General features: G+C 32.5%; 1 protein-coding gene across 5 annotated transcripts; it reads right to left on the bottom strand.

Annotated features, from left to right (window-relative positions):
- Positions 1-1,487: 1,487 nt before the first annotated feature.
- LOC143241038 (synaptophysin-like) lies at positions 1,488-20,354 on the bottom strand. Of its 5 annotated transcripts, none has more exons than XM_076484496.1 (6): positions 20,279-20,354; positions 16,010-16,078; positions 12,372-12,490; positions 11,767-11,959; positions 8,961-9,146; positions 1,488-6,176 (listed from the first exon to the last, which is right to left on the bottom strand). In XM_076484496.1, exons 2-6 carry the CDS (start codon positions 16,070-16,072, stop codon positions 6,072-6,074), a joined length of 666 nt encoding a protein of 221 aa, XP_076340611.1. In that variant the 5' UTR covers positions 16,073-16,078; positions 20,279-20,354; the 3' UTR covers positions 1,488-6,071. The 5 variants fall into 5 exon arrangements, with proteins under 5 accessions (XP_076340611.1, XP_076340610.1, XP_076340608.1 ...); XM_076484495.1 differs by having other exon boundaries at positions 20,253-20,339; XM_076484493.1 differs by having other exon boundaries at positions 20,036-20,293.
- Between the last annotated feature and the right edge of the window lie 6,542 nt (positions 20,355-26,896).

Genomic DNA, 26,896 nt, shown 5'->3' with positions numbered 1-26,896 from the left:
ATAGGGTTTTGTTTTTTGTTGTAAGTTACATTTTCGGCGTTTTAACTTAGGTGTCAGCTGAATGACACGTTAGGTTAATATTTAGTTGTTTTATTTCAATATAAACAGGCGCATAAGGTACAAATACCAGTTGATTGACGTGTGGCTGTCAATTTCAGTGAAATATTCATTTGCTTGTGAATGTTAACACAGGGAAGTTAACGAATGGTCGCGTATTTCAATGGTTGTGGTCTATTAAGTTAGTCAGTTATAAAAAAATAATTTCGAACACATCTTGATATTTCTTTCATCATAGTCTGTTGAATTCTTAATGTGTAGATCCTGTTGCTTGTTTATAAATTTCGAGTAAATCTAAACAGCCTTTTACATATATCTGTCCCTAATTTAGCAGTAAAAGTTAGAGAAGACAATTATCCCCGTCCACCTCAACTCTTAGGCTACCTTTTTACCAACAAATAGTGAGATTGATCGTGACATAATGCCCCAATGGCTGAAAGGTCGTGCACGTTTGGTGCGACATGGATTCGAATTCGCGATTCTCAAATTGTGAGTCACAAACTCTGGCCGCCAGAATGGTCAATTCTACTAATTTTCATGATACCGAGTTTGTGTATGCTGACCCAACGTTTAGTACGTAAAGAGCAGCCAACAGTTGATTTGACTGCCACGACTACTTGCATTGTCACTGAATAAATAACCTTATTACGTCAAGTGTACTTTCTTAATATGTAATGTTAACGTAAATATACGTGTCTTTTAATTTTAGTACGTCTTAAGTTATTGAGCATTTAAATGGTTTTTTTTTTTTTGTTTTATAAAAACCACAGTAATTAAACCATACACACAGGTTGAACATAGTGACAAAATGGGTGGAGCTATAACATAACAACATAAAGTACAGTATGTAACTATACTCTTGTCAAGGGTATGTTTATCCTCGTCCAAAACTGAAAAATTCATTATGTTTTTTCTAATAATAATAATAATAATAAAAAAAGGTAATAAATATGTTGTGAGGACAAACTACACTCCAGTAGGTGAGAAATGTGGTGGACCCATTGCTATCATTGGTGTTGGCAAAGGAATAGTTTGCAGTCATGGTAATAAAAAAAAATGTAGATTTTGTGACAGTCATTGTATGAAGTGATATCATTATTACCATTTGTTTCTGAAAGAAAGCATAGCGTGCCTGCTGTTTTGCTGGTATTACTGAATATTTTACCATAATATTTTTTGGATAATGTAGTTGTTATACATTATTTTATTTATCCACATATGAAGTGTGTCTCGTTTGAAATGCTTGATGAATTTCTAGACAAAGAATGGTGTGACAATGTTTTCTCATTTGATTTTGTAAACACAAAGTTACACTGCAGATTATCTGCACTCTACCACCCAAGTATACTGAGTCTTAATTGTTAAACGTCATGTCCCCAACCTAACTATTGAGCCATCACAAACATAATTTAAGACACACATTTACTAAGTTTATGAGCACAAACAAGTTTTATTATTAACTCAACTGATTAGTGCATATACTTATAATAAACACAAACAAAAGCACACTATTACAGCAAAAGCTGGTCTTTCAAACTACTCCAGAACCAGAAACACTATTACTTCCAACAACAATACCACACTAATAATATTTTTCAATGACAACAATACAACATAATAAATACTAACATGTAATCAGTATAGTTGTGATTAAGGTGAAATGCATGAATGATCTCTTTTCTCCAAACACACACAAATGGTAGTACCACTGGGACCAAACAGAAGTTATTACTGGCTGAAGAGGGACACATGCAACAAACTTTAATGGCTAGCAAGACGTTTGTAATTTATCATATGGAAAAAAAATCCAAAAGTTAGACTGATTTAATTGAAGAAACAATATCACTTTGTTAACTGGTTTTCTTTTCATTTTAAAATATTATCAAAACAAAACTTTTCATACTGTGCACATCAAAGTATAGGCATCTTTAATAGTAGAAACATTATGCTTTACGAAGTTCATTTAAAAAAAAAAGAGCAAAAAACAGTTATTTTACATACATTCAAATACACATGCACATGTATATAGTTTAAACTTGAAAATCCACTCACATATAAATGTAACTTTAACCAACCTAACACTATTTTTTTACTTTAAAATGTCACTTTCACTTGCAAGTTATTGTTTTAAAACTAAACTATTGAACACTTTTACAACTTACAGTTGTTCCTACAGTTTAAGCAAGCTCCATCAGATTAAATTTTAAAATACAAAATTTTATTAACAACAGATGCTCAAGTTCATTACATTTCATCAATCCTGTAGTGGAAAAGAAAATTCACTATAGTTCCAAATCTGTTATGTATCTACACAAAATATGGCAAGCATTTAGTAAAATGTAAAAGATGGTTGTACACCAAACATCAGATGTTTCAAAAAAGTATTTGTACTCAAGATGTGTCTTCGAATTGATGTCAGTCTGACTTGAACTATGACAAGTCAAAGCTCACCATGCAGCTTACCATAATGGATTTTCATAACAATTAGGGCCTCAAAAACTCAAATCTACAGTTTTTCTTATATCCCTTTACCATGAGCAGTCACTCAATCAGCAAGGTATGGTAAAATAAATAGGTGATAACTTTGACACCAAATACATAATACAATGTTGAATGACATCTGTAAAAGGTCATGGAATATGCACTTTAACCCATACCCCTGTAAAAAGTATTAAAGACAATTCCATTTTATTGAATAATTTTGCTTCAATTATAGAGACATCTATTAATAACATACTTGTTTAATTTAATACACACACAGATGTATTTACTTAATTATTAAAAACACTATCTCATGGTCTGCCAGCTAAGTCACTCTACCCCTGACAGTAATAGTTAGTTGTATTACTCTTATATCATTTACTCTGAGTGTGTGAACGGCTAATGTATAACTACAAAGCTATGAAGATGCTTTTCTATTACACTTCTTAAAATCAGATTCTGGAAATACAAATAACAGTTTCGTAGTAAAATATAACTGAGAAGCTCCTGACTTACTTTATTATATATACACATCTGTACAAAATACTAAGGCACTATTAATGTTTTCTTCATTACTGAACATAAATATACCAGAATCCAAGTAGTTCTGATATGTCCATCCAAACTTGTTTTTCACAAATTAGTCGAATATAAAAAAAAACTATTCCACAACAATCTGTAAATGTTATGAATATTATAATGTGTGATATCACATATTAAAGAATGTAAATTCACTTTCATCAGATACCATACTATTTTAACAATTTTAATCAGCTGTTCAGAATGTACCTATACATCAAAGCCATTCTATTGTATATTTGCATGAGCTACTAAAGTACATCAGTGAAATTCAGGCATTGTACTACACTATTATGTTTTGCACAGTTTTTTTGTGTTTTTTTATTAGAAGCTCAATATATCTGAATACATTAAAATACTTTAGTGAAACATTTATATTTTGGTATTTGAAATGCAAAAATATTAAACCTACTCTTATAAAATCTGGATCTCAAAAAACATGCTACATTTCTTTTTGATAAAAACAATTATTGCTTTATATGCTACACATGTAAAAAAACTCCAGTTCTGAAACAAAGGGATACTGTAATATTTATTACTGATTTACAGAAACATTTATTAAGTAATCAGCTGACAGATAACTTGATAATGATAAATTATTTGTTCCTTTGTAGTTAAGAAGAAAAGGGCTATCTGTGCTGTGCTCACCATAGATATCAAAATTCAGTTTCTAGTGTTACAAGTCCACAGACATACTGCTGTGCTACTTGGTAGCTAACAAAATTATTCTAGTGGAATGGTAAGACTTAAGCTAGTAGAGAAAAGCATATCAACAAATAGCTTGTGTTTCACTGTTTAATACAATTTTAGGTATTGTAAGTTGTATCAATACACAACATTTTCAACTTAGATCAGTTATGTAAAATATAACAGACTGAAACTTAAACAAAACTCTCTTGATACTAATCCGATATTAAAATTTCAACTTTCTGTATTCAAAGAACAGTTAATAACTTTGACTTGTATATTTAATGAAAATAAAAAAAACAACAAAAAACAAACAAACAGATAACCAAAATTTTTACAGTACTCAATTTTATGTAATTTATCTGAAATTGATTTGCATGTTTCACTAAACTTAGTGGATTTTAATCTGGAAATAGTTTCTGGTACATTTCTATTCATTAGCAAAATATGTGTTTATGTTTAATTAGCATAAAATGTTAATTAATGGTTGTTTAATTCAAGCATATGTGAGGGTAGTACTCGCATCATCACTTAGCATTATGTAGTATTAACCTAGAAACACTAGGTGCAATGTATTAAGCAACCATTTGCAGTCAAACACAGAATGAACTTTCCATTGTCATTTGAAATTAGTAACATTAATTACATGCCACCTCAACAGCATGCCACAGTTGTTTTAACTATATTATGTATTCTGATATGTTATGTTAACACTTTATTTGGCACGTAAAACTGATTTTTCAAATATATTAAACTTTGTTTTTCAAACTGGAGATATTTTAAACTTTTCATATGTACTGATGATTTTAACAAAACAACATTTAGAATTAAACTCAAACCATAAAGTATTCAGCACATTACTGCAATTTGAAGACTAATAATTATAATGTTATATCTTACCTGCAGTATTAAAGATGGAAGCTAATATAAATAAGGCACTTGTCAGTTACCAGTTAATCTATAAAATCTTTCAATTATATTAATAGTTCAATAAAAAGCTCTTACTACATGTTGAACACCTAAAAAATATAAGTTTTCAGTTTATATGCAATGTGGGGCACCATTTAAATGTTTGTCTCTGTTTCCATTCACATTTTCAATGAATCAGACTAGACTAACAAATGTTATAATAGTTTTTTCACTCATACTGCATACAGCTTTTACTTTTTTCCTCCAGTGTAAGGTAGGACATTTGAAACCATGCCAAAAATATTTTGGTATGAAGAGAGACACAAGGGCAACTGCAAATATTTTAATATGAAACAAATCATCAACTATTTAAATTTATCAAAAATTGACAAAGAGAAACAAGCCAAAAGATACTAAAAGAACAAAAGAATGACCTTTTCTTGACAACTAAGGACTTTTTTCAGTTCTCACTACACAATTTCCTTTAGTTTCTTCTCAAGCATGTTAGTCTACAGTTATGAACATCGTAGAATATTCCAGAGGAAACTAAAATATTGAGCAATAAAAATTAATATTCCTAAAGTACTCACGTCTTTATTGTTTACATAGGTAATAAAACAATGGAGAGCTGTTACAAAAGTATATTAATATATCCTGTAATGTGTAACTAGTTTCACACTTCAGACCAAAGTTATGTCATGGTTAATACTACCAGTGTACCAATGACACAAAATAGTATGAACATATAGTTTTCTTGATAAAAAATGGACACTGACAATTTTGCCTCATAATATACTTTGTATGCTTTGGAACAAATGTAAATAATCAGGTGAAATGTTACATCACTAATAAACAATAAGACCTCAACATTTTTTAAACAAAAAAATTATATTTCAGTATAAATTTGACAACTCAAAATGTTTTTTAAAGTTAAACAGCAATTTTTATTTACATTAAACATCTAATATGTTCAAATTTAATAATAACCAAATTCATGAATTTTTCTACTATAGTAATCCTAAAGGATAAATGATTTAATTGACTTTTTTTCTTCATTTTATGTCACTAATGACAAATATGTAAAAAAAAACATACTAACATTACCTTTAATAAGTAACATTCATACCAGTATATTAAGCTTATAGTTTGGTAAATTTTAGTCAAACATTTGTTCACTACTACTTTTATTAACTTATCTGTTTCATGAATTTATTTCCAATTAATGAAAGTGAAGCTTATAACATTAATTCAGAGCATAAGGCACTGAGTTTAAGGCTAGTTCCAAACTTAATGCTTCAATGCCAGGACAATCTTCAGGATGTTCCACCCATCACAGGAGGAGAAAACGAAGAGTATGATCAACATTGCTGTGGCTGTTGACTTGGTTCTTCATGGAATTTTGTTTCCTTATACACAAACCAGAGGCTGGAAGCCCAGAGCAGAAAATTTCCAAATCCAAAAATCTGAAATATGACTGACTATTATCATAACAACAAAAATTATGTAGCTTACTTACACTTTCATCCAATTGTGAAAGACATGTAAAGTTAAATGTACAATAATTTATTGGATAAAATTAAAAGCAAAATACACAGTTAAATACTCTATATAATTATAGATCTCCAAGTTTCAGTGGAAATAAAATTCTACAATCTTTTTGACACTGGAAATAATGCATCAAATTCCATTTTTATACAAGGAAAGAGTTAGCTCCATGTTCCTCCAAGGACAAATTAATGAACATGAGAATGCAGTACAAAAATTAAAAACTAGTAATCCAGTCTTGGTGGAACATGTGGTAAACTCTTCGTATAACAGTGAGAGAGATAAGATTAAATTACTTAAAGCTGAAAAATGAATTACATATACAAGAATGTTTAGAAATTGTTACAACACAATTATCTTGAATAGAGGTATAGGCCTGGATGTCACAGAGTTGAATTTCTAGAACCCATTCTGTAGAAGGTACTGTACAAGTGCAAAGTATACACTTACACTTCTTGTATAAAAATTAAACTTCATGTGTTTCTTCTACTCTCTTAAAGATGATGGAAATTCTTAACCACTGAAATATGTAATTTTTTTAACTGTATACTTTACTTTTAACTTTACACAACAAATTATTTTGTATTTTCAAACACTGCAGTTCTTTTATGAAAAAATATTCAATAAGTGAATAAAACGAGAAAATGGTATCAACAATATCAATACATAAATTGTTTTTTATATGTTTAAAAAGAGTTAATCACAATTCTATAGCTAGCTATATAGAAATTAGTATACAATCAAATTTATATGTATTCCAATTCATTTTAGAAGTAATAGCAACTAACACAATTCAATGGTAATATTCTTTTTTTTTTCTTTGCCCTCAACCTGTAACAAAACAAATTTGGTTCAAAAACATAAGACTATGAAAGAATTTACTGCTTTAAACTTGCCCACAGTTGACCAGCCTTATAACCACCATGCTTGTTTGTTTGTTATTAAGCACAATGGGCTATCTGTGGTTTGCTTATCACAAGTATTAAAACCTGCTTTCTGGTTGTGCAAGTCTGCAGAGATATTGTTGTGCCACTGACATGCTATAACCACCATGTAACCACAAAACTATACTATAATAATGAAGGTATTAAATCTATCTTCATTAAGTTTCACAATATTTCAGTAAAATATACACAAGGAAATCTGACATTTTAAAATAAAGTACTTGCATGAAGTCAGTTTGAGTTAAAGGTGATCTTCATGATATGAAAACATTTTTTCACCACATAGTTTTTACATTTTGTTTGCATAACCTCTAAAACCTCCTAAATGAATAATCAAAGTTTGCTTTTACTAATACTTCAAACTTTATATCTTACTTTCTTTACCCTAAAATACAGTTGAAGAATATGAAGAAAATAAAACAAAAAAAATTTATTGGAATGATTGCAGATTGTAACTTATAAAGGTAATTAAAATGTAAAAATTAGATACTTGTTAGGTTACTTAAGACAAAAGAAAATCATAATAATAGTGTTTCACGAGTTACACTTGTGAGTACCTTGTGTATTACATGCTTGAACAAGGTATTGTGAATTACTTGTTCTCTAAGTGATTTACAAGTTGTTAGGCAGAATTATTAGTTAGACATTTGTCAAAAGGCAACAAAACAATAAAATTTAAGTGAACAAATGTATACTGTTATAAGCTTTAAGCTGTTTACAATAAGAATATGTTGTTTTTTGTTGGTATTTGAAGTGTTTTTTTTAAATGAAAAAGTAACTGATTTTTTTTATGGTGGTCAAGAAGTTGGTCAAATCAACCAATTCTGTAGTTAGATTAGAAAAACAAAAAAAGTTTAGTTTGACAAGAAAATATTTGAAATTTAATTACAATGTGTTAGATGCTATTAAACGAAATCTGATAATTTTCAGATTAAGAAAAGTATTTCTAACCTTAATATGAAAATAATTTTGCACTCTAAGCAGTCAAATTGACCAACTCTGTATAAAGTTAGGATAGAAAAACAGAAGTTTTATTGAAAAGATGTTTGAAATGTATTAAGATAGATGTTTTTGAGATAATTCAAATGAAATTTGATAATTTTGAGATTAAGTATTTCTAGCCTTAATAATTTTGCACTCTAAGAATTCAACTCCTTGACTCCATATATTCACAGAGAAATTTTTAGTACAAACACTTTATTAAAAATTCTGATTTTTTTGTCTGCAAAAGATTTGTTTACTGAAAGTTTGCCAAAGTTAAAAGTTATAAGAAACTCTAAACGTTGAGTTTGTTATGCTAAATTGACTTTTAGAGCAAAATGAAATTTCAAATCTTGTATTTAAAATAAAAATATTTGTTTGATGATTACCTATAAAAAAAAATTTTATTGGCTAAAATAAAAGTGAAGTTGTAGATTAAAATATGGAGATTAGTATCTCCACACATTGAAAACAAATTGGGATATAGTTTCACTTTTATAGTCCAATAATGAAAATTACTAGTACCTTTAAATTTTTGTACATTAAGCAATACAGTTAGTTTGTGCTTCACCATTACACATACTAGATCCTACAAATGTAGCATTAAATAAAGCATGTCCATAAAACTAAAATACCATAACCACTGGAATAAATACAAATTCATAAAAGTTAAAATTTTCAAAATTACATATGAACTTTCTAGGTTTGATTGATGAACTACACATTGCCAATTCCTATTTATAGATCTGGTATTTAATAGAACGGAAACAAACTTACCAATGAAACATTGAGAGATGCATAATTACCAGTGTAAGTCGTTTCACACTGGTCATCAGAGCACAAATTGATAAACTCAAAAAAGTTAGCAGGATTTGCATAGTGCTTGACATAGTTGACTCCATGGGCCCAAGCACTAGCAGCTGACAACCACAACACACTCAACACGACAGATGCAACAAGATCCTGGAATTTCAGCAAAAATTACTCATTTCACAAGTTTAATCCACTATATAGAAAAAAAAAATAGTAAAGTTGAAATAAAAATGTTTGAGTCTCCAGTCATTAAAAAATAATTATGATTGTATCATTATCTAAGGTTTTAGTAAGCTTATTTCATCAAGCAATCTTTTTAAGAATATCCAAAACAGGCTTATATTTTTAGTCCTTTATGATCCATCATTGCAAGCTACACAAACCTGTATATTATAAAGGAAAATATGAAGTAAACTCTTCATTTTAGTAGATTTTTAAGCTGAAATACATGTTAAGACAGCATTCTAATATTTTATTACTACTTATTTCATGCAAACATTATTTCATAAATAACAGAAAAGGTTTTCAGAAAGTGCATATCTTTTCACCAACAGTGTTTTTATCTTTTGCAGAAACCAAACTAACATATACATGAAATAATTTCTTGTATTCAAAATTGTAGGTCTTGGTGCCAGAATTCTCTGTCTCAATATGTTTACAGGTTTTTATTTTTATTTTTAATTTCAATTTATTCATTATAATGAAAATGTTTGACCTTCAAAGCGACCTTTGAGCTACATTCACCAAAAAATCAATTAATCTTTGGATGATGCTCAATCATTGTATAAAATGCAATCAAAATTAAAGGAATGCTTTTTTAAGTTACACTCTTTACGAACACACGCATACAAGTAAAAACAATATAAACCACCACTAGTTGTGAATAAGAACAATCTGATAAAACTTTAATTGCCTTAAAACTCCCACCTAATTCCATGTGGTTCAGATGGATTGAAGCATGGAAATTACCATGTGACAACCCTTCATCAACAGGAGTGTGACACACCATCCTATTGTAGCTAGTTCCCTCTATGTAATTGAACCTAATCTTCACTTCGAGATTAAGCACCTAAAACAACACTGGAATAACAGATGGGAAGTGTGAGAAGAGGTAAGTATCTATTAGAAATATATTTTCAGTGTAGAAAAATATTAGTTTTGAACATTAAGCAGGTAGAGGGACCAATGTAAAATAACTTAAATAAGCACTATTCAAACACATCTAAAGCATATGTGTTGAGGAAACACACCCATAGGAAACTGAACCACCTCTGATCCATCCTAAATTCAAAAGGAAGAGGAATGTAGCTAGGGTTCATCAGACCATACCTGAGAGGTTAACTCCAGTTCAGACCAGTGGCATCAGGAGGAACTCAATCAGCTACTGGCAGAAGAATGATCCTTAACCATTCATCTCAGGTTTGGGAACCAGAAGTAAAGAGAAGCATATGCTCTGAGAACCTAAACCAACACTTATGCAAATCCAACACAATCTGAAACAATTAACCCCAGGAATGTGCATTATATGATGAAAGGAAGGTGGAATTACAGTATGGAAGGTCAATTCCTGTCCAACACCAATCAGCATTGGAGATGCAACATCCAGTTTGTGGCAAGTTAAAGTTCCTAGCCCACATGTGAGAACCTATGTTGGCTGGTTCAGCTTCAACCAAAACCAGTTACCCAAGAACCAATATCAAGCCAGCAGAGGAAAAGAGGGTTCCATCCAGAGAAGACAACTGAAAAAAAGAAGAAAAAATTCAGTCAAGACTGGCAGCATCTTGAATAAAATATTAGGCTCACAACAAGAGAACAGTCACACCTTCTACAGAGGAAGAATACTGCCACCCTACTTTAAACTAACTAGAATTGTGTACACTCAAGAGTACTCCTTCAAGATCCACCATACTAGTGGCTTGGAGGCTGGGATGTGGTAAGGACTCCCATACTAAACTTGGAAAAAAAAAAAAAAGGTGGAGGAGTAAGAAATGCATTGAAGAGTCCAGAAGAATGCATCACCAGAGAAATTGCAACAGCTAACCATAAAAACCCTATTTTGAAAAGCAGACTGTTCCCAATTCCAGCAATCTAAGAAACATTAGAAATGAGCAGTGATCTCTTTATGCTTTACTCATATTAGTCCACAAGTGTATAGTCCGATATGAACATACTGTTAGGAAGAACCTGCAAACAGTCTTGTGAAACATCTAATTTCTGAAGTGTGATAGACCTTATAGATCTCACAATGTAAAAACTGAACATCAGTATACCTGAATAGCACCATTTGCCAGAATGGAATCTATAATGTGTAAAGTAGGTCCCTGAAAAATGAAACAAAAATAATCCACTTAAGAGTTGTAATAACATACTGAGAATGGCAACAGGAGGAAGACAATGTACAACTGAGCAGGAAATCACAAAATGATGCAAGAAGCACAACACCAAAGTGTGAGGAATGGTCCATATATTGACCTAGATAATTTCCAAAAAAGAACAAAAATGAGCAGACAAGGATGCTGGGAGATACCAGATCAAATGGAAAGATACACAGGACAATGGCAAGAATTGAGAGAAAGGAAGTAATACATAAGGATAACTTGTTAATTCATAATAAGCAGGGTTATAATAAAGTACATGTAAACTTGATATACACTTTTAATAATAACAAAAATACAAAGGAGTGTAAATAAAATGTAATTATTTATCCACCTTTCAAACCTTAATTTTAATTCAAGAACCATGGACAAATGACTTGGAGCTACATACTTACACAAATTGGAACCAACTGATTATTTATGTAGAATGAACTGTAAAAAATGTAGATGACTAATGCAAGAAGTGTGAACAAGAATGCTAGTACTCCAGTTGCCACAAAGAATTCTGCACTGCTTGAAAAGTCCCATGGCAGCTTCACAATGCTCACATTACCTTTGCAATCTAACGTTATGGGAATATGGGACAATCTAAACAAAGAAGAAATATGAGACAATCTAAAAAATATTTCGTATATAAATCTGCACTCAGGTTATTTAACTTCACAGGTTAAAAGGACCACAGTAATAATTATTCACATGAAAAACAGTAGTAAGAGGAAGAAAAAAATTAAATTCATCACAAATAACTTAAACATCAAAAGTTCTCCAGAACAGTCAATATATGACACTCTTTAAAAATGTGCTTATTTGCAAGTTTCTAACTTACCAAACACAGTACTAAAAACAGTTATTACACATAACAGTTATATTTTTAGTTTAAATTTACTAGTATTCGCATACTAAGCTTTAATCATTACACAGTTCATAACAGTTATACAATTGAGTCCATTATAAACAAAATAATACTTTGCAGTTACAGAAAATTTTGTTGACCCCTTACTTGAATGGATATCCAAAAGTTAAATCCACTTGTGTGAATGTTTCATTACCACAATCTACCTTAAATGATGTGTGGGTACTGAATCCTAAGGTTGTTGCAAAAGCAAAGATGGACATTATCTGTTACATGAGGAATAAAGTAAAAATTTGCATGATTAAATAAGCTGAAGACACTAATTTAAAGTGAAACTTTATTGTATTACTATTCTTAATGACTAAGTTAAGTTAACAAATAATAAGTGGCTGTAATGTATACCAAAACAAACAGCATTTACATTAAGAAATTAACACTCCTAAAGGCATCAATGACAAAGAAAATCTAAGACACAAACAAAATTTAATTATATTAAAACTTAGTGATACATTATGTCACTTCTAAAAATAATAAAAGATTATGAAGTAATCTTAAAAAAAAAGAATATGAAACTAATCAATTTTTTGTGTTCTGAAATAACTTTATTTTATGTGGAAATTCGATATTATAATTTCACTTTATTTGTCAAGTGACTAAATGTATTGATAATTTACATATTTCCAAATCCAAAAAAGTTTATTACCACTAACAATCATAAATGACATGTTGAAAAATTCCGAGATGGTTACAAAGGTAAATACAAACATTATCTGTCACAAGTGGAAAACATACAACATCAGTGGGATTAAAAAAAACAAAACACACACACACATTAGTAATTCTATGTGTTATATGAAAATAAAGAATATTTTGTAGTATGCCAATCACACTTACAATACCTAATTTATAGTAGAAATAAAATATATAAATTAGTTTTTTTTTACCCTTATTCTAAAAATTTGACTTGCAGATGAAGCACCATGTTTGTAACATGTTTGAATTACAAAACATTCTTTTTCTACTTTCATACAAAATTTCTTAGAATTAATAATGTTATTTTACCAATTGATGTTGGTTGTATATTTAATTTGTCAAGTACCCTGTTTATTTGTATATCCAAAACAAACAAATAACATGAATATGACTACTTGAACCATTTATATGCAAATGTTTATTCATATCATGGTAATTTGTCAGTTGGCAAAACAATAGGTGAGAGTAAGGATTTCTCCTGCTTTCAAAGGGACATGCAATAGGTGCTTACCTAGCAATACAAATACATTTTTATATCACTTGGCATTTCTTAGTAGTGTGATATCACAGAAATTGTTATATGTATATCTCTTTCCAATACAAAATATTCAAACACTCAGATCATAAATATTTTTCTTGAATGGCAATTTAGAATTTCCAAGATGGAGGTATCAATTTTATTTAATTTCATTACAAAACACTGGAATATGGATCAATTTAGGATCCAGGATCATCTAGAAAGAGCCCTACAACAAGTTGTACACCAGATGTGGTAAACAAAGCATGTTGGATTACAACAGGTGACTATTCATAAACACAAAGGTCAATGACAAAAGTCACCCACAAGCTGCAGGTAACAATAAACAACACAGTCAAGATGAAACTCCATCTGGTAACAAGGTCACAAGGGTATGGATTCATTAAGATATGGCTTCCAGTCACAACCTTCGTTCAACCACTACATACATCAAAAAGTTGGACTGAAATAGGTATTTATCCTATTACAAACAAAAGCATACCATAAAGTTGCCAGATTTGGTATACAAGCATTTGTGCATAATTGGACTGTTGAAATGGGCATTGGAAGATTGTAGTAACTCAGGACTTTTATTTACAACCATCCAAAAATTAGGCAATGTTGTATTCATCTTTGTTTATGATGTTTTAGTTTATAAATACTTATAGTTAGTAACACTCATGGCACTTGCAATGCCAAGTGATCATACTCTCTATTAATACTACTTTCATATAAATTCATTTAAAGCTTTTTAAGAAAACACCCATTTATAATTATCAATAACTACTCTAGAAAAATTTTAGTTAATTTCATATACTGGTCTAACTTTAAGTCTTCAATTTAATAGAACTGATTATTAGAATGCATTGATCCATCAAATGAGCATTCTTATCATTATTGATATTTATGACCTAAATCTGTTCATGAAAGCTGATTGCATAAACATCACCTAGACCACTGCTACGTCTGTCATATTCCAACAGGTCTGATGAGTTCTAGTACTGGGCAAAAGGCCTTGTCAGCAATGGAGATGGCAGATGTAGTGTGTTTGACATATTACAAAATATCCTTCTTTGCTTCCAAACAAAATTTTTTTTATAACTACTAAAGTGGTTTTCTCTCACTGATGCTGTGGTTGCTTGACCCTCTACATGAACAGCACTATCTTAATGGTTTGTCAGTTAATCCAAGTAGAATAATAAAAAGTAAATAATAGGTGTTAAAAATAAATAAATACTTTTGTTTATTACATTTACCCCAAATATTGTTTGTAAATGTTGTGAATAAAATTAATAGTAGTTACACTTCACGTAATCTAGTTCACAACATAACAGTAATTGTTCAAATAAAAACTAGACTATTACTATGTCTGTCATATTTCAACTAGCTTGATGATATCAGATAGTAGGTAGAAAGTTTCATCAGCAATGGATATGATAGATGTTGTGTGGTTTACATATTATAACATATTCTTCTGTACATTCACCCAGAATTTTATAGAATCAATAACATCTTGAGTGGTTTGACCAGCTGAGGAATTTTAAGTAATCTGCATTTCACATACTATGCTAATGATGCAAAACAATTGTCTTGATATAAATTCAACTAATGAAACACAATAAAAATATCATACATTAACCCTTTCACTATGGACTTTGTATAATATACGAGTTCATCTACACATAAGCACATGTCAAGTATTTACACTATAACCTTTGATACAGCATGTGTATCTTCACAAAATTTGATAGACTTTTAGTAAAGGTTACAAGAATATTGTACAATAAAAACCAATATTTTACTGAAATATTTTACTAAAAATTTGTTTGTAAAAATAGTGTTTCATTACTAGTTGAGTGCAAAGCAATCATGTTATGATTAAAAACTATTCTTCATTCCAAAAATCCAAATATTATTTGTGTAATTCCTAAAGCCTCCTGAAGACATTTCAAATGTTTGTTTTCAGTAAATGTGTTTTTCTTATAGCAAAGCCACATCGGGCTATCTGCTGAGTCCACCGAGGGGAATCGAAACCCTGATTTTAGCATTGTAAATTTGAAGACTTACTGCTGGACAAAGGTTGCTAATTATTTTAAAATTTTTATGTGGAGGATATCAAACATTTTTTTTAGCTTGTATATATACACTTGAACCCCCCCCCCCCAAAAAAAAAAAGCATAAATAACTACACTGAAAACACAGAATTCCACTATAACTTAAGTTTAGTAACTACAATGTATTTAGGTTTTAAAAAGTTTTTAAATGCTGGTCTAAAAATGACCTTAAAAAAATATAATATGAAACTAATCAATTATATAGTAGTTAACCTTACATTATGTAGTTTTCAGGAACAAACATAAATATCTTGTCTTAACAGTTTTAATGTTATAACTTTGAACATCAGAAATAAGCTTGAGGCTCTTTGCTTAGTTCTCCAACAATCACTAATAATTATTGTTTCAATGATTTAAATTATATTTTAAACACTGGCAAATAATTTTACATCACTACTTACAAGTTGAATAGCTCGTATAAAACCCAATGGCTGTTTTAATATCTGTAGATTTACATTCTCCATGATACCCTGAAAAATAAAAATACCCATACCAATGAGAATAAACATGGCAATTTTTTTTTATTAAAACATGGTTAAAATGTAAAAGATAAACATAATTCACATCATTTTATAAGATCAAACGTGATATAACAGCATTTGAGATTGACATTTCACAAAATTGAATGGAATTAAAAAACTTTTGGTACTTACATGTTAATGTAGGGGTCACTAAAATCACTTAAATGTATGAGAAATTTAAAACCTATTAATACAATATTAAATGTATATGGTTTATTTAGATTAATTTGTTGTTTTTTTTCTTTTCACAACAACAAACAAAACTTAATAAGAAAGCATCAGATTTATCCACATTACACACAAGAAACAATTGTTTCTGGAGACCAAAAATGTTTGATTGCATTAAGAATGAAAGTAAATGTATCTTTATCATGTAACAAATGTCTCCATGTAAATTCAGCTAAATATTACTCTAGATGATATAACATGAATAGTAATAAATCTCCGATTATTTGCTGACTTTTCTTAATGACTTGCTTGCAGAAGTGTTATTATTGACACATCCAAAAGTAGGTAGAGCAAAGTAATTAGTTGAGTTCACTCACAAGGTACACTCAACAAATCTTTTAATCTCATGTAACATTAATCTTCCTTTTTTGTATTTGAAACTTTTTAAACTACCTATGCCAATGGTAGATATTGGCTAGCAAAGATCACATCTTCTTCTACCAGTCATTACAAATGAGTAACAAGAATTCCAAAACATTTTAAAGATAAAATATTTTATAAAAACAAGAAAATTTTAGGGTTACTGCAATAAAATAGGATTGGTCAGAAATGGAAACAAAAAACTAATTTTTAGGTCTGAGAAAAATCTAATTTTAATACACTTGTATAAGTAATTTGAAGCAACCTTTATAAGGCTGCAAGAAAATTCTCAGGTATTTCTTCAAACTTACATAAGGTTTCCCAAAACTGTTATTGTCTTTAACTGTAAAAAACACAACCATAAATGTATATATATTTTTGTATACTCAGTAACAGATATAAATGAAGACATAAACCAGAGGTATATCTACCACATTACATTTGGAAAGTGATGGTGCAGCATAAATACAACTATAGCAATTAATAAAAATAAAATATTTAATGAAATAAAGAATGTTATCTCAGTACCTTATTACAATAACCAGTAAATAGAAATCAAAAGAAAGTGAAATCCCTAAATTACTATTACTCAATGCTACTACTACATACTAATACATTTGGAACTACAAACTACACCTATTAACTTCAACACTAGGGATGTTACTTGAGAAATTATTAAGACTAAAGTTTCCTGGAATTCAGAAAGTTTATCTCTGGAATCACAAGAATAGTGAAGAGTTATTCTAAATTTGGTTATGGTGCATTGTAATTCCTTCCTTAATTTTACTAAATGCTTTCTGGCAGTGGTGAAGTTGCAAGGGAGCAGCATCCCCTCACTTCTTGTGCAGGGGAAGCATGCTCTCATATTTCAAATGCAGTTTACTTCGAGTTACTTCCTTAAACATTCAAATGTGGATTTACAAGAGTGTAATGTTCTCTCTAATAAGGAATAAATAAAATAGATTTTTATCATCACCTGAAAGCTTTTCAACCTTTCATTATATCTGTGCTGCTTTTGATTCCTTACCCCTAAATTATCCCTTAACTTTAATCACCCTCTCAATCACTAAGTTTACTACTTCTCAAGATATTCCAGTTAATCATCCTAGTTTTAAACACTATGAAAGCCATTTAAATTTTGCTTAATTTCTGCTATACTACCACAGAGCCTAACAGTAATCAAAATACATGTACTCAAAACATCTCTTCAAAATAATATTGTTGCAAACAAGAAAATAGTTAATATGGAAAAAGTGATTTCTCAGCAAGTAATTCTAGCTAACAAAGAAATATGACAACTTGTAAATGTCTACTATTTTTAAGGTTATTCTCATTATTGTGAGATCCCCATATAAACAAGTGAAGGTTAATTTTAGCAACCAGGATTGTCTTTAGATGCAAAACTTCATTTAGTAACTTTTTGCCTAAAATGTCATATTGATACTCTTGAAAATGTCTTGCAGTTGTTGCTGGTTACCTTACTAATTTTATCAAGACCAAAGAAATCCAAACATTTTGTAAATATGAAATGCTACCCAATACTGCCAATTTATGCCTTTGCATACACTGTTAATAGTTTTTAAAATAATTTTGCCTTGAACCTAGTTTCTGCTGTTGTATCTGCAACTACAGCTTCAGTGTCTGACTCACATTCAAACGAAGTTCTCGTCTTTTACCATGATGAGCTTATTGCAGAAGTGAATGAATGTCCATTGCAGTGGCAACCACCTTTGTATCTTCATAAATTGAAGGTTGCTTATTTCTCAGTCTTTAAATCAATCTGAAGGCCTTTCAAAGTTCTAACTTAAATATCTATTGTAGGATTCTGAGCTTGTATTATCCAATTTTATTGGTCTATTGCATTCAGAACTTTAAACCAGGAATGCTGCCCTCAACAAACACTTGATAGCACCAACAATTTCTGTCTTGGACTTCAAACTCTTTAGTTTTAAGGCATCTCTGAGAGTAAATATACTGCCATACAAATGATGCTAACTCCTCTGTCTGTTGAGTCACTGATGAACAAAGAAGAGGTGCACCAATATAGCTCTTGAGAATCTTGCACCTTTTTGGACTAACAGAGAAGAGAATGCAGAGTTTGCACCATCCTGAAAAAAGTTACCACCTCTTTGCAACAAGAAGCAAAATTGGCACCACAAAAATTAAGGAAATGACACCCACAAGGTAAGAAGTTAAAAAAATAATTCTCCCTCTTGAGAAGATTTTAAATTCCAATGTAGGATTCTCAATGTATCATTGTAACTCTGGACTTTTACAGTCTTTACAAAGAATGTCTTTTATCACTAGGAAATGTTAGTATCATGGCTGAAATCTCCATGCCTGACTTACCCTTGTCTTCCATAAATAAATAAAACTGTTTTAGGATTTTGTATTATTTGAATTCACGAGTTAATTATTCCAAGACAGATACTTTTCTCAGTGTGGTATCAACCACGAATAAAAATTATTTAGCATTTTCACATTCATTTAGGATGAAATACTTAACCTTTCCAGCATTGAGTTTAATAAATCCATTTTGTGAGATATATGCTGGATTCAAAGCTTGAAGACACGTTTGCTATTTCTGAACTTCTGTCACTTTAGTTACAAGGTCATGAAGAACTAGATCATGACAGAACAAAAACTCACACTGAAAAAACAAATCTCTTTCTCTCATAGTAATGATAATGTCTTGAGGATTTTCTTATGGAGTGTTCTCCACTTTTCTGTTTCTGGCTTAATGGTTCACATTAACTAATCATAAATGCCACACTTGTTTGTTAAACATGCTTTCAACTAACACCATTCCATATAACTTCTTATGGTAGGTATTATTTTTAAGCAATAGAAGACAAATAAAATGGGGTCAAGAGATCATAGTTACCTCTCACTCCTAAATTTATCATTATACCACTACTTTATTGTTACGTATTTTTTAATGTGATCAACATCATTCAGTTCAAAATGATACCCACGAGACAAATAATGCCATTAAGATTGTTGAAAAATACAATTTTAAACAACCAACAGTAACACACATCACTTTATCTAACTATCTAATACCTGCTAAGAGAGAAGGTTATTAATACTAATACTGTTAGTTTTGCACTGTTACACTTACAATGTTATTGTTAAAAATACGTTGCTAGACATGTGCTTTCAAACAATAATTTATAACTAAATATACGCTATGTGGTTGACTATTGTGGTTGGAAGTATTACGTAGTCTTCTAAAACGTAGAATCTTATTCCTAACGTTATCCTTCCATACAATACATAATAACGCAAACTCACAGAAACAACTTTAAATACACGTACTCACAATCGCAAGCAAAGTCCAACTGTAAATAAGTATTTAATAATTCACAGCAACTTATAAATTTCTTGAGGGAGTGAGCGCCTGATCCACCTAAATGGCGTCCACGATTAGTTCAAGTATCAATAGACAGGGCTAAAGACGTAATATCTCTGTAATTTTTCTGATATGAAATTAATTGCCCTTACAACAATAAAAACAGTAAACAACAGAGATTACCTTATATTGCTTACTTCACACCATACCTTTTTTTCTGGGTTAATTTCAGTTTAGCTTAATTTACAAATACGCCCTCTGTAATTAATAACTCTATAAGTTCAAAAGTCGCGGTAAATATGAAAAACAACTACGCTTCATCAAAAAATCAAACGCATTACGTCGATTCAACTAGATCGTTAGCAAAACTGTAAAAAAAAAACAAAAAACCTTTAAGTTCTAATTTATTATAAAATGAAAATTTGTACAATAAACAGAGGCATATTCTTAACTTTACCACCGTGTACTTTGTTCCAAGTTTAGAAATAAAAAGGACAGTTACTCTGTATTTGCAACAATGATGAGTTCTCGGATTTAATATTTGGTTTATTTTCTTAGTGCTAAACTGCAGAGTGGAGTAGTTGCATTTTGTGCACCTGAAAGAATCAAGACACGGAATTTAGCGTAAACCTATCACTGAACCACCTATGGAACCAGTATTCGGAAGAACAGATTTAATATCTTGTTCAAGGTAGGGTGAAATAGACCCAAATATGTTATAAAGCTGAATACAAATAAACATTTTATTTGTAATGTGAAAAGAAAACCAAAACAATGATTAAAATGAGAGAAAGGAAGTGTCCCTATTTCCAGGTAACACTAGTTTTCTACCAGCACAATATAGACAGACCTCAAGAAAACAACAAGTTCTCCAATGAATGAAGACGTCCAGAGTGAGATAATTGGACTGATTACTTTTAAAGATGTTTTTTTTTTTGGAATTTCGCACAAAGCTACTCGAGGGCTATCTGTGCTAGCCGTCCCTAATTTAGCAGTGTAAGACTAGAGGGAAGGCAGCTAGTCATCATCACCCACCGCCAACTCTTGGGCTACTCTTTTACCAACGAATAGTGGGATTGACCGTCACATTATACGCCCCCACGGCTGGGAAGGCGAGCATGTTTAGCGCGAACCCGCGACCCTCGGATTACGAGTCGCACGCCTTACGCATTTGGCCATGCCAGGCCTACTTTTAAAGTGTGAAATAAAATGTCTAGACAACTTTAAAAGGCCAAACAAAATATTTATTACATAAATAAAACAGAAAACATAGATGTCTTAACACCCAGTAGATACTAAATTGTGTCTAGCCCTAAAGCCTTTTTTCACTAAAAAATGAAGTGAATAAGCGCGCTAGAATTTAACATGTAAATTCGCTTTCTTTGTTTAGTAGATAATTTCACCTCATGATATGGGTCAAATAATAAGTTATGTATAATTCGCAAATGATATTTAATAATTATTATTTAATAGTTAATTTAGTGCACGATAAAGAACTTAGGTAAAGAAAACTTGGATAACGCATTTTATATAGATGATACCGTAACATTATAACAGCTGAAAGGGCGAGCATGTTTGGTGCGACGTGGATCTGAACCCGCGACCCTCAGATTACGAGTCGAACGCCTTAACCCACCTGGCCGTGCCTGGCCTCTTGAAATTGTTCGTGGAATTTGTTTTTAGGAAAACAAGGCTTAACATTTCGCAACGATACCAAAGATGTAAGTTATTCTAAATACTTTAGCATTGTTGAAATATTATGCTGAACATTATTTAATACTAAGAGCTCATTTGTATCGTCCCACCAAAAATACAACATATTTATCTCCCCTCTTACAAAATTACGTCATAAGTGCTATAGGATATTGTGTTAATGTGAGTAAAGATTATTGATGAAGTAAAAAAAGACTGTGTTTTATTCTGTTTTTTTTTTGATGAAGTGGCTTCTCACAGTGTGGAACATTTACCAATATATCTGCACTTTGCAGATGATAACTGTGAAATTACAGAAGAATTTATTGATTTTGTTAAGCTACAGAGGATTGTTTCCTGTTTTTAAATTTCGCGCAAAGCTACACGAGAACTATCTACGCGAGTCGTCCCTGATTTAGCAGTGTGATACTAAAGGCAAGGCACCAACTTTTGGACTACTCTTTTACCAACGAATAGTGAGATTGACCATCACATTATAATTCTCCCACGCCTGAAAAAACGAACATATTTGATACGACGGGGATTCGAACCCGCAACCCACAAATTACGAGTCGAACACCCTAGCCACCTTGCCATGTCAGGCAGCTACAGAGGATCAGAGCAACAAATATTGTAAGTGTAATAACAAAGATATTGACTGATTTTGAATTATATCGAAATGAGTTGTGAAGTCAAGGGTAACGGAGCGTGTCTAACAAAAAATCTGGTGTTCAAAAACAAAATCGAGAAATGCAAAGCAAGGCCTTACACACTTTACCTTCCTATTATGAACCATGTTTAGTTCCACCAGTACGAAATTGTATCGATTAAATCCTCATCTAAACATAGAATACTGTTAAAGGCAATCTATTAAAAGGACATTCAGCATGAAGTAACTTTATCACATTTTCCACTATGCAATGTGTATATTACACTCTGGCTTGAAAATGTTAATGGTCGGAAAAGGTTCTGTTTAAGTCATCCATTCTTGCTTCACATGAAGGAAGCTTTTTTCAAATAGTAAAGAGAGTGTTGTACAGTACAAGCTAAGAAACATATTAATATGTTGTTTCAGTAATGCACCTCCACATTTTGAATTCCTGTACGTAGTGAGGAGATCTTCCAGAGAAAATTCCTTTTTTATTTTACCTCCTCTGAGATATGAACGTCCACCTACGTGTTTACCGTGCTTGGCGACCTGTGAAGGGAAGGAGAAGATCTTGGTGGTTGAGAGGTCTTACCCCACTATATCATTTTGACCTTGAATTTCTTTATATGATGGGTGCTCCCCAAGGCTAAAGTCAACCGAGTACCAATACTGGAAGTTCTCAACAGGTGATGCGGACCTTGTTTCTGATCCTGGTGTTTGGATATAATGTCCACGAAACTCTGGCATTACTGTCGAGCTTTTTGTTTTCAGCTCTGCAATGCATCCCCTCATAGGGCTCCAAGATGAGTGGGATCAGTAGACACCAAACATTTCTTATGGCTTCTAACGCCTCTCATTCACTCATTGCTAAGGTTAAACAATCCTTGATTGGTGAGCGACTATGTTTGGAGAGGTCTAATGCTCAGTCCCAAGCTACAATTGATAATGTACCTCTTTTCCTCATTTCACACTCACAACCTGAAAAGTTCCTTGGGCAGATGTCGTCGCTTTTCATTCAAAAGGAACTGAAAGGACTCGCTGGTTCTTCCAGATCTGTTCAAAAATTATGATATAGAGATATTCTGGTTTAAATATCAAAACCAAAACACAATAAACCCCATCTGAAGTCCAAGTCTTTTGAGAATTTGTCTATTCAGGTTACTTCTCATGCCACCCTGAAAACATCTCGATGAATTATTGCTGAGAGAGATCTTCTTAACATCCCCGAATCAGAAATTCTCGTCAGTCTCTCTAATCAAAGAGTTTCGATGTGTAATATATTTCTTCTCACAAAGAATGAGGTACTTCAGACAACCCGCCTTCTCATTTTGACGTTTACGTCTCCACATTCCCCTACTTCTACTTATATTGTTAGGTTCGGCCATATATCCCAAACTCTAGCTAATATTTAGAATGCCAGCAGTTTGGTCACTCTAAAACCTCTCGCCGTAGCTCTTTGTGCTGTGCCTGTTGTGATGGCAAAAACCACAAGGTAGATCTACGTAACTCCCATCCTTCCTATTCCCATTCTTTTCAAAATGAATCGAGGAAAAAGAGGTACAAAGCTTGAGGACTGTTATCAACATATCCTGTCCTTAGGCATGGAAACTTTTGTCTTCCATGCCGATAAAGACATTCGCTACCCCTCCACTCAACTATATCAATGGTTGCGCAGAACGACCTTTTCATGCCTCCTGAAGAGTTCTTTACCTCTTATCTTCAGCGTTTGTTACACTTTATGAAAAACGGAGTTGACAAGTCCTCTTCAACTCCTGTCTCTACTCTGTTTCTGGTGACTGCTCGAGTCCCTCTACATCGGCTCCGAAGTGCAAAATTTTATACGGTCGCATCTATAGTCACTAACACTAACCATCTTCTGAAATAAATCTGCACACCCAACGTCAGTTAGAATCCATGGAAATCGACAGGCCTCTGTTTTCTGAAGAGAAACAGCGTGGTCGCAAACTAGGGACTCTCTGCCCTCATTCCCTACTAAATAACAATGGCTACAATAATAAAGTGGAACTGCCGAGGGTTATATTTCAGCTTGGACAACATTAAGGCCTTCATTGTTTCATACCGTCCAGTCTGTCTCATTTTACAGGAAACTTTCCTTTATCATGCTGATGCCATCACCCTTTGGCAGTTTTCCCTGTATAGGAAGGAAAGGGTATGTGATGGTCGAACGTGTTACTTTACTGGTCGCCCAACATGTGCACTCCTCATCTGTGCTACTAGCTACTCTACTTGAGGTTGTGACAATTTGTCTCTCTTTAAGTCATACCATCACTATTTGTTCCATCTACCTGTTACCAGGAGAGACTTATAATTAGTTGGGCCTAGATGTTCTTTTAGATCAGTTGCCATCTCCCATTTTTCTGTTTGGGTGGTGCCAACACTAGTAAAAGTATTCATTCTGTGGAGTGTGTGCTCTCAGATCATAAACTCTCTCTATTCGATGGTTCTTTTACTTACTTTCATGCACCCAGTCAGTCTTTTCCTATACCTCTTTCTAACTGCTCATTCTTACTATATTCTCATTTTTCTTGGAGTGTGGAGAGCGACCCACGTGGCAGTGATCATTTTCCCATCATCTTGCAGGAAAGAGGTCATCGTCGATGCCACTCGATCTGTGTGCTACTGTGGAAGTTGAATCAGGTTGACTGGCCCTCTTTTACCACTCTATGGGAACTTGATCCTGCCATCGTCTGTCTGCCGTTTATTGACAATTTATTGACTGTATAGTTCAGGCAACTGCTTATTCTATTCTTGTGTCTTCGCCCATGGTGAAATCCAGCCTGCCAGGAGGAACAAAAGGCTCAAAAATGAGCCTGGAAGACTTTTCAATTACACCCTCTCTTTCTAACTGTACTGTTTATAAATGGGCTCGTGCCAAACCTCGGCAGAACAGGTTTCAAAGCCAGAACGAATCTTGGATTAAGTTAATCTCTAGCATCTCTAGTTTCACCAGCTTCAAAGTTGTGTGGGACAAGATGCAGAAAGTCAATGAGTTGTACACCTCCCAACCTCTTTCAATATTGCTCTCCGATGGCTGGGAAATTGACAATGTTCTCAACATTGTTAAGAGCCTTGTGGAGAGTTTTCCTCATCTTTTCAGCTCTTCTGCCTCCTCCTCAGCCTTCTTGGCCATCAAGGCTCGAGCTGAGAGATAACCACTTTTCTTTTGGGAAGTGAATCTCTCTAACTACAGTTCCCTGTTTACCTTGGAGAAATTTTAGATTGCTCTTCATCAGTCTTGAAGCACACTAGTTGAATCTGACAATATTTATTATGAATGCTGCGCCATTTACCTCCTGCCTCTCTTTCTATCATTTTAGTTTTTTCAACTGGATTTGGCAGGAGAACATCTTTCTCGATGCTTGGCAGCATGTTACTATGCTACCCTTTGCTAAGTCTGAAAAGGATACCAAGATTTCAAGAAACTTTCGGGCTATTGCTTTGACGAGCTGTCTGTGTAAAGTTTTGGAAAGGATGGTCAATGCTTACCTCGTTTGGTTCTTAGAATCAAAACAACCTACTTTCGCCCACTCAGTGTGGATTTCGATGACAGTACTCTACAATAAACCACCTGTTTCTACTTAAAACATCGACCATGGAAAACCCTTCTCAAGAGAAAACGTCTAATTTCTGTCTTATCTGATCTCGACATTTCTTATAACATGACATAGAGGCACGAAGATTTACGTAATCTTCACTTCTAGAGGTTGCGTGGGTATTTGCCCGTTTTTATTCAGTTCTACACTTTATCCTTCATTCCCACAGGACCTTGTAGTCCTTCAAGGCCGTGTCTTTAGCGTTACACATTTCAATACTAAGATCGACGCCATCACTCATCAACTTTATCCGACTATTATAAACAGTCTATACGTCGACGACTTCCACACATTTCGTGTCGGTTGTCAAACACGAGGTTTATCAAGGGACAACTTCAGACTGCTCTCAGTCACCTTGTGCACTGGAGAATCATACACGGTGTTTCCTTTTTCTTCTTCAAAAACCGTTTTTTGCATGTACTTTTGCCGCCAGTAGGGATTGCATTTGCTCAGTGACAATGTTCTTCTTGTTGTGCCAGAAGTTATTTGGACTTGTTTATGATTGCAAGCTAACTTTTAGTCTACACATCAAGCAACTTGTGTCAAGTATACCAGGGCACTGAACATACTCCCCGTCCTCTCTTCCACCTCTTGTGGAGCTGATCTGTGTTCTGTGCTACAGGTCTATCATGCACCAATAAGATCGAAATTCGATTATGGGTCTCTGGCTTACTGTTCAGCCGGGCCTTCGGCACTTAGAATCTACATCTTGCATATCTGATGCATTGTTGAGGAATGCATCTTCATCAGTTAGCCCTGAAGATATGAAAATATGTTCAGCATTAGAAGATAAAGGCAGTGCTTGAAAACTTTGAAGATTCCCTAACAATCGAAGAGAAGAGACTTTCTACTAGTCTTTCCATCTCAGTGAT

This window comes from Tachypleus tridentatus, chromosome 13, assembly GCF_004210375.1.
Source record: "Tachypleus tridentatus isolate NWPU-2018 chromosome 13, ASM421037v1, whole genome shotgun sequence".
NCBI lineage: Eukaryota > Metazoa > Arthropoda > Merostomata > Xiphosura > Limulidae > Tachypleus > Tachypleus tridentatus.
Note: the sequence above shows the minus strand (reverse complement) of the source record. Positions and strands in the feature narration are given on the sequence as shown.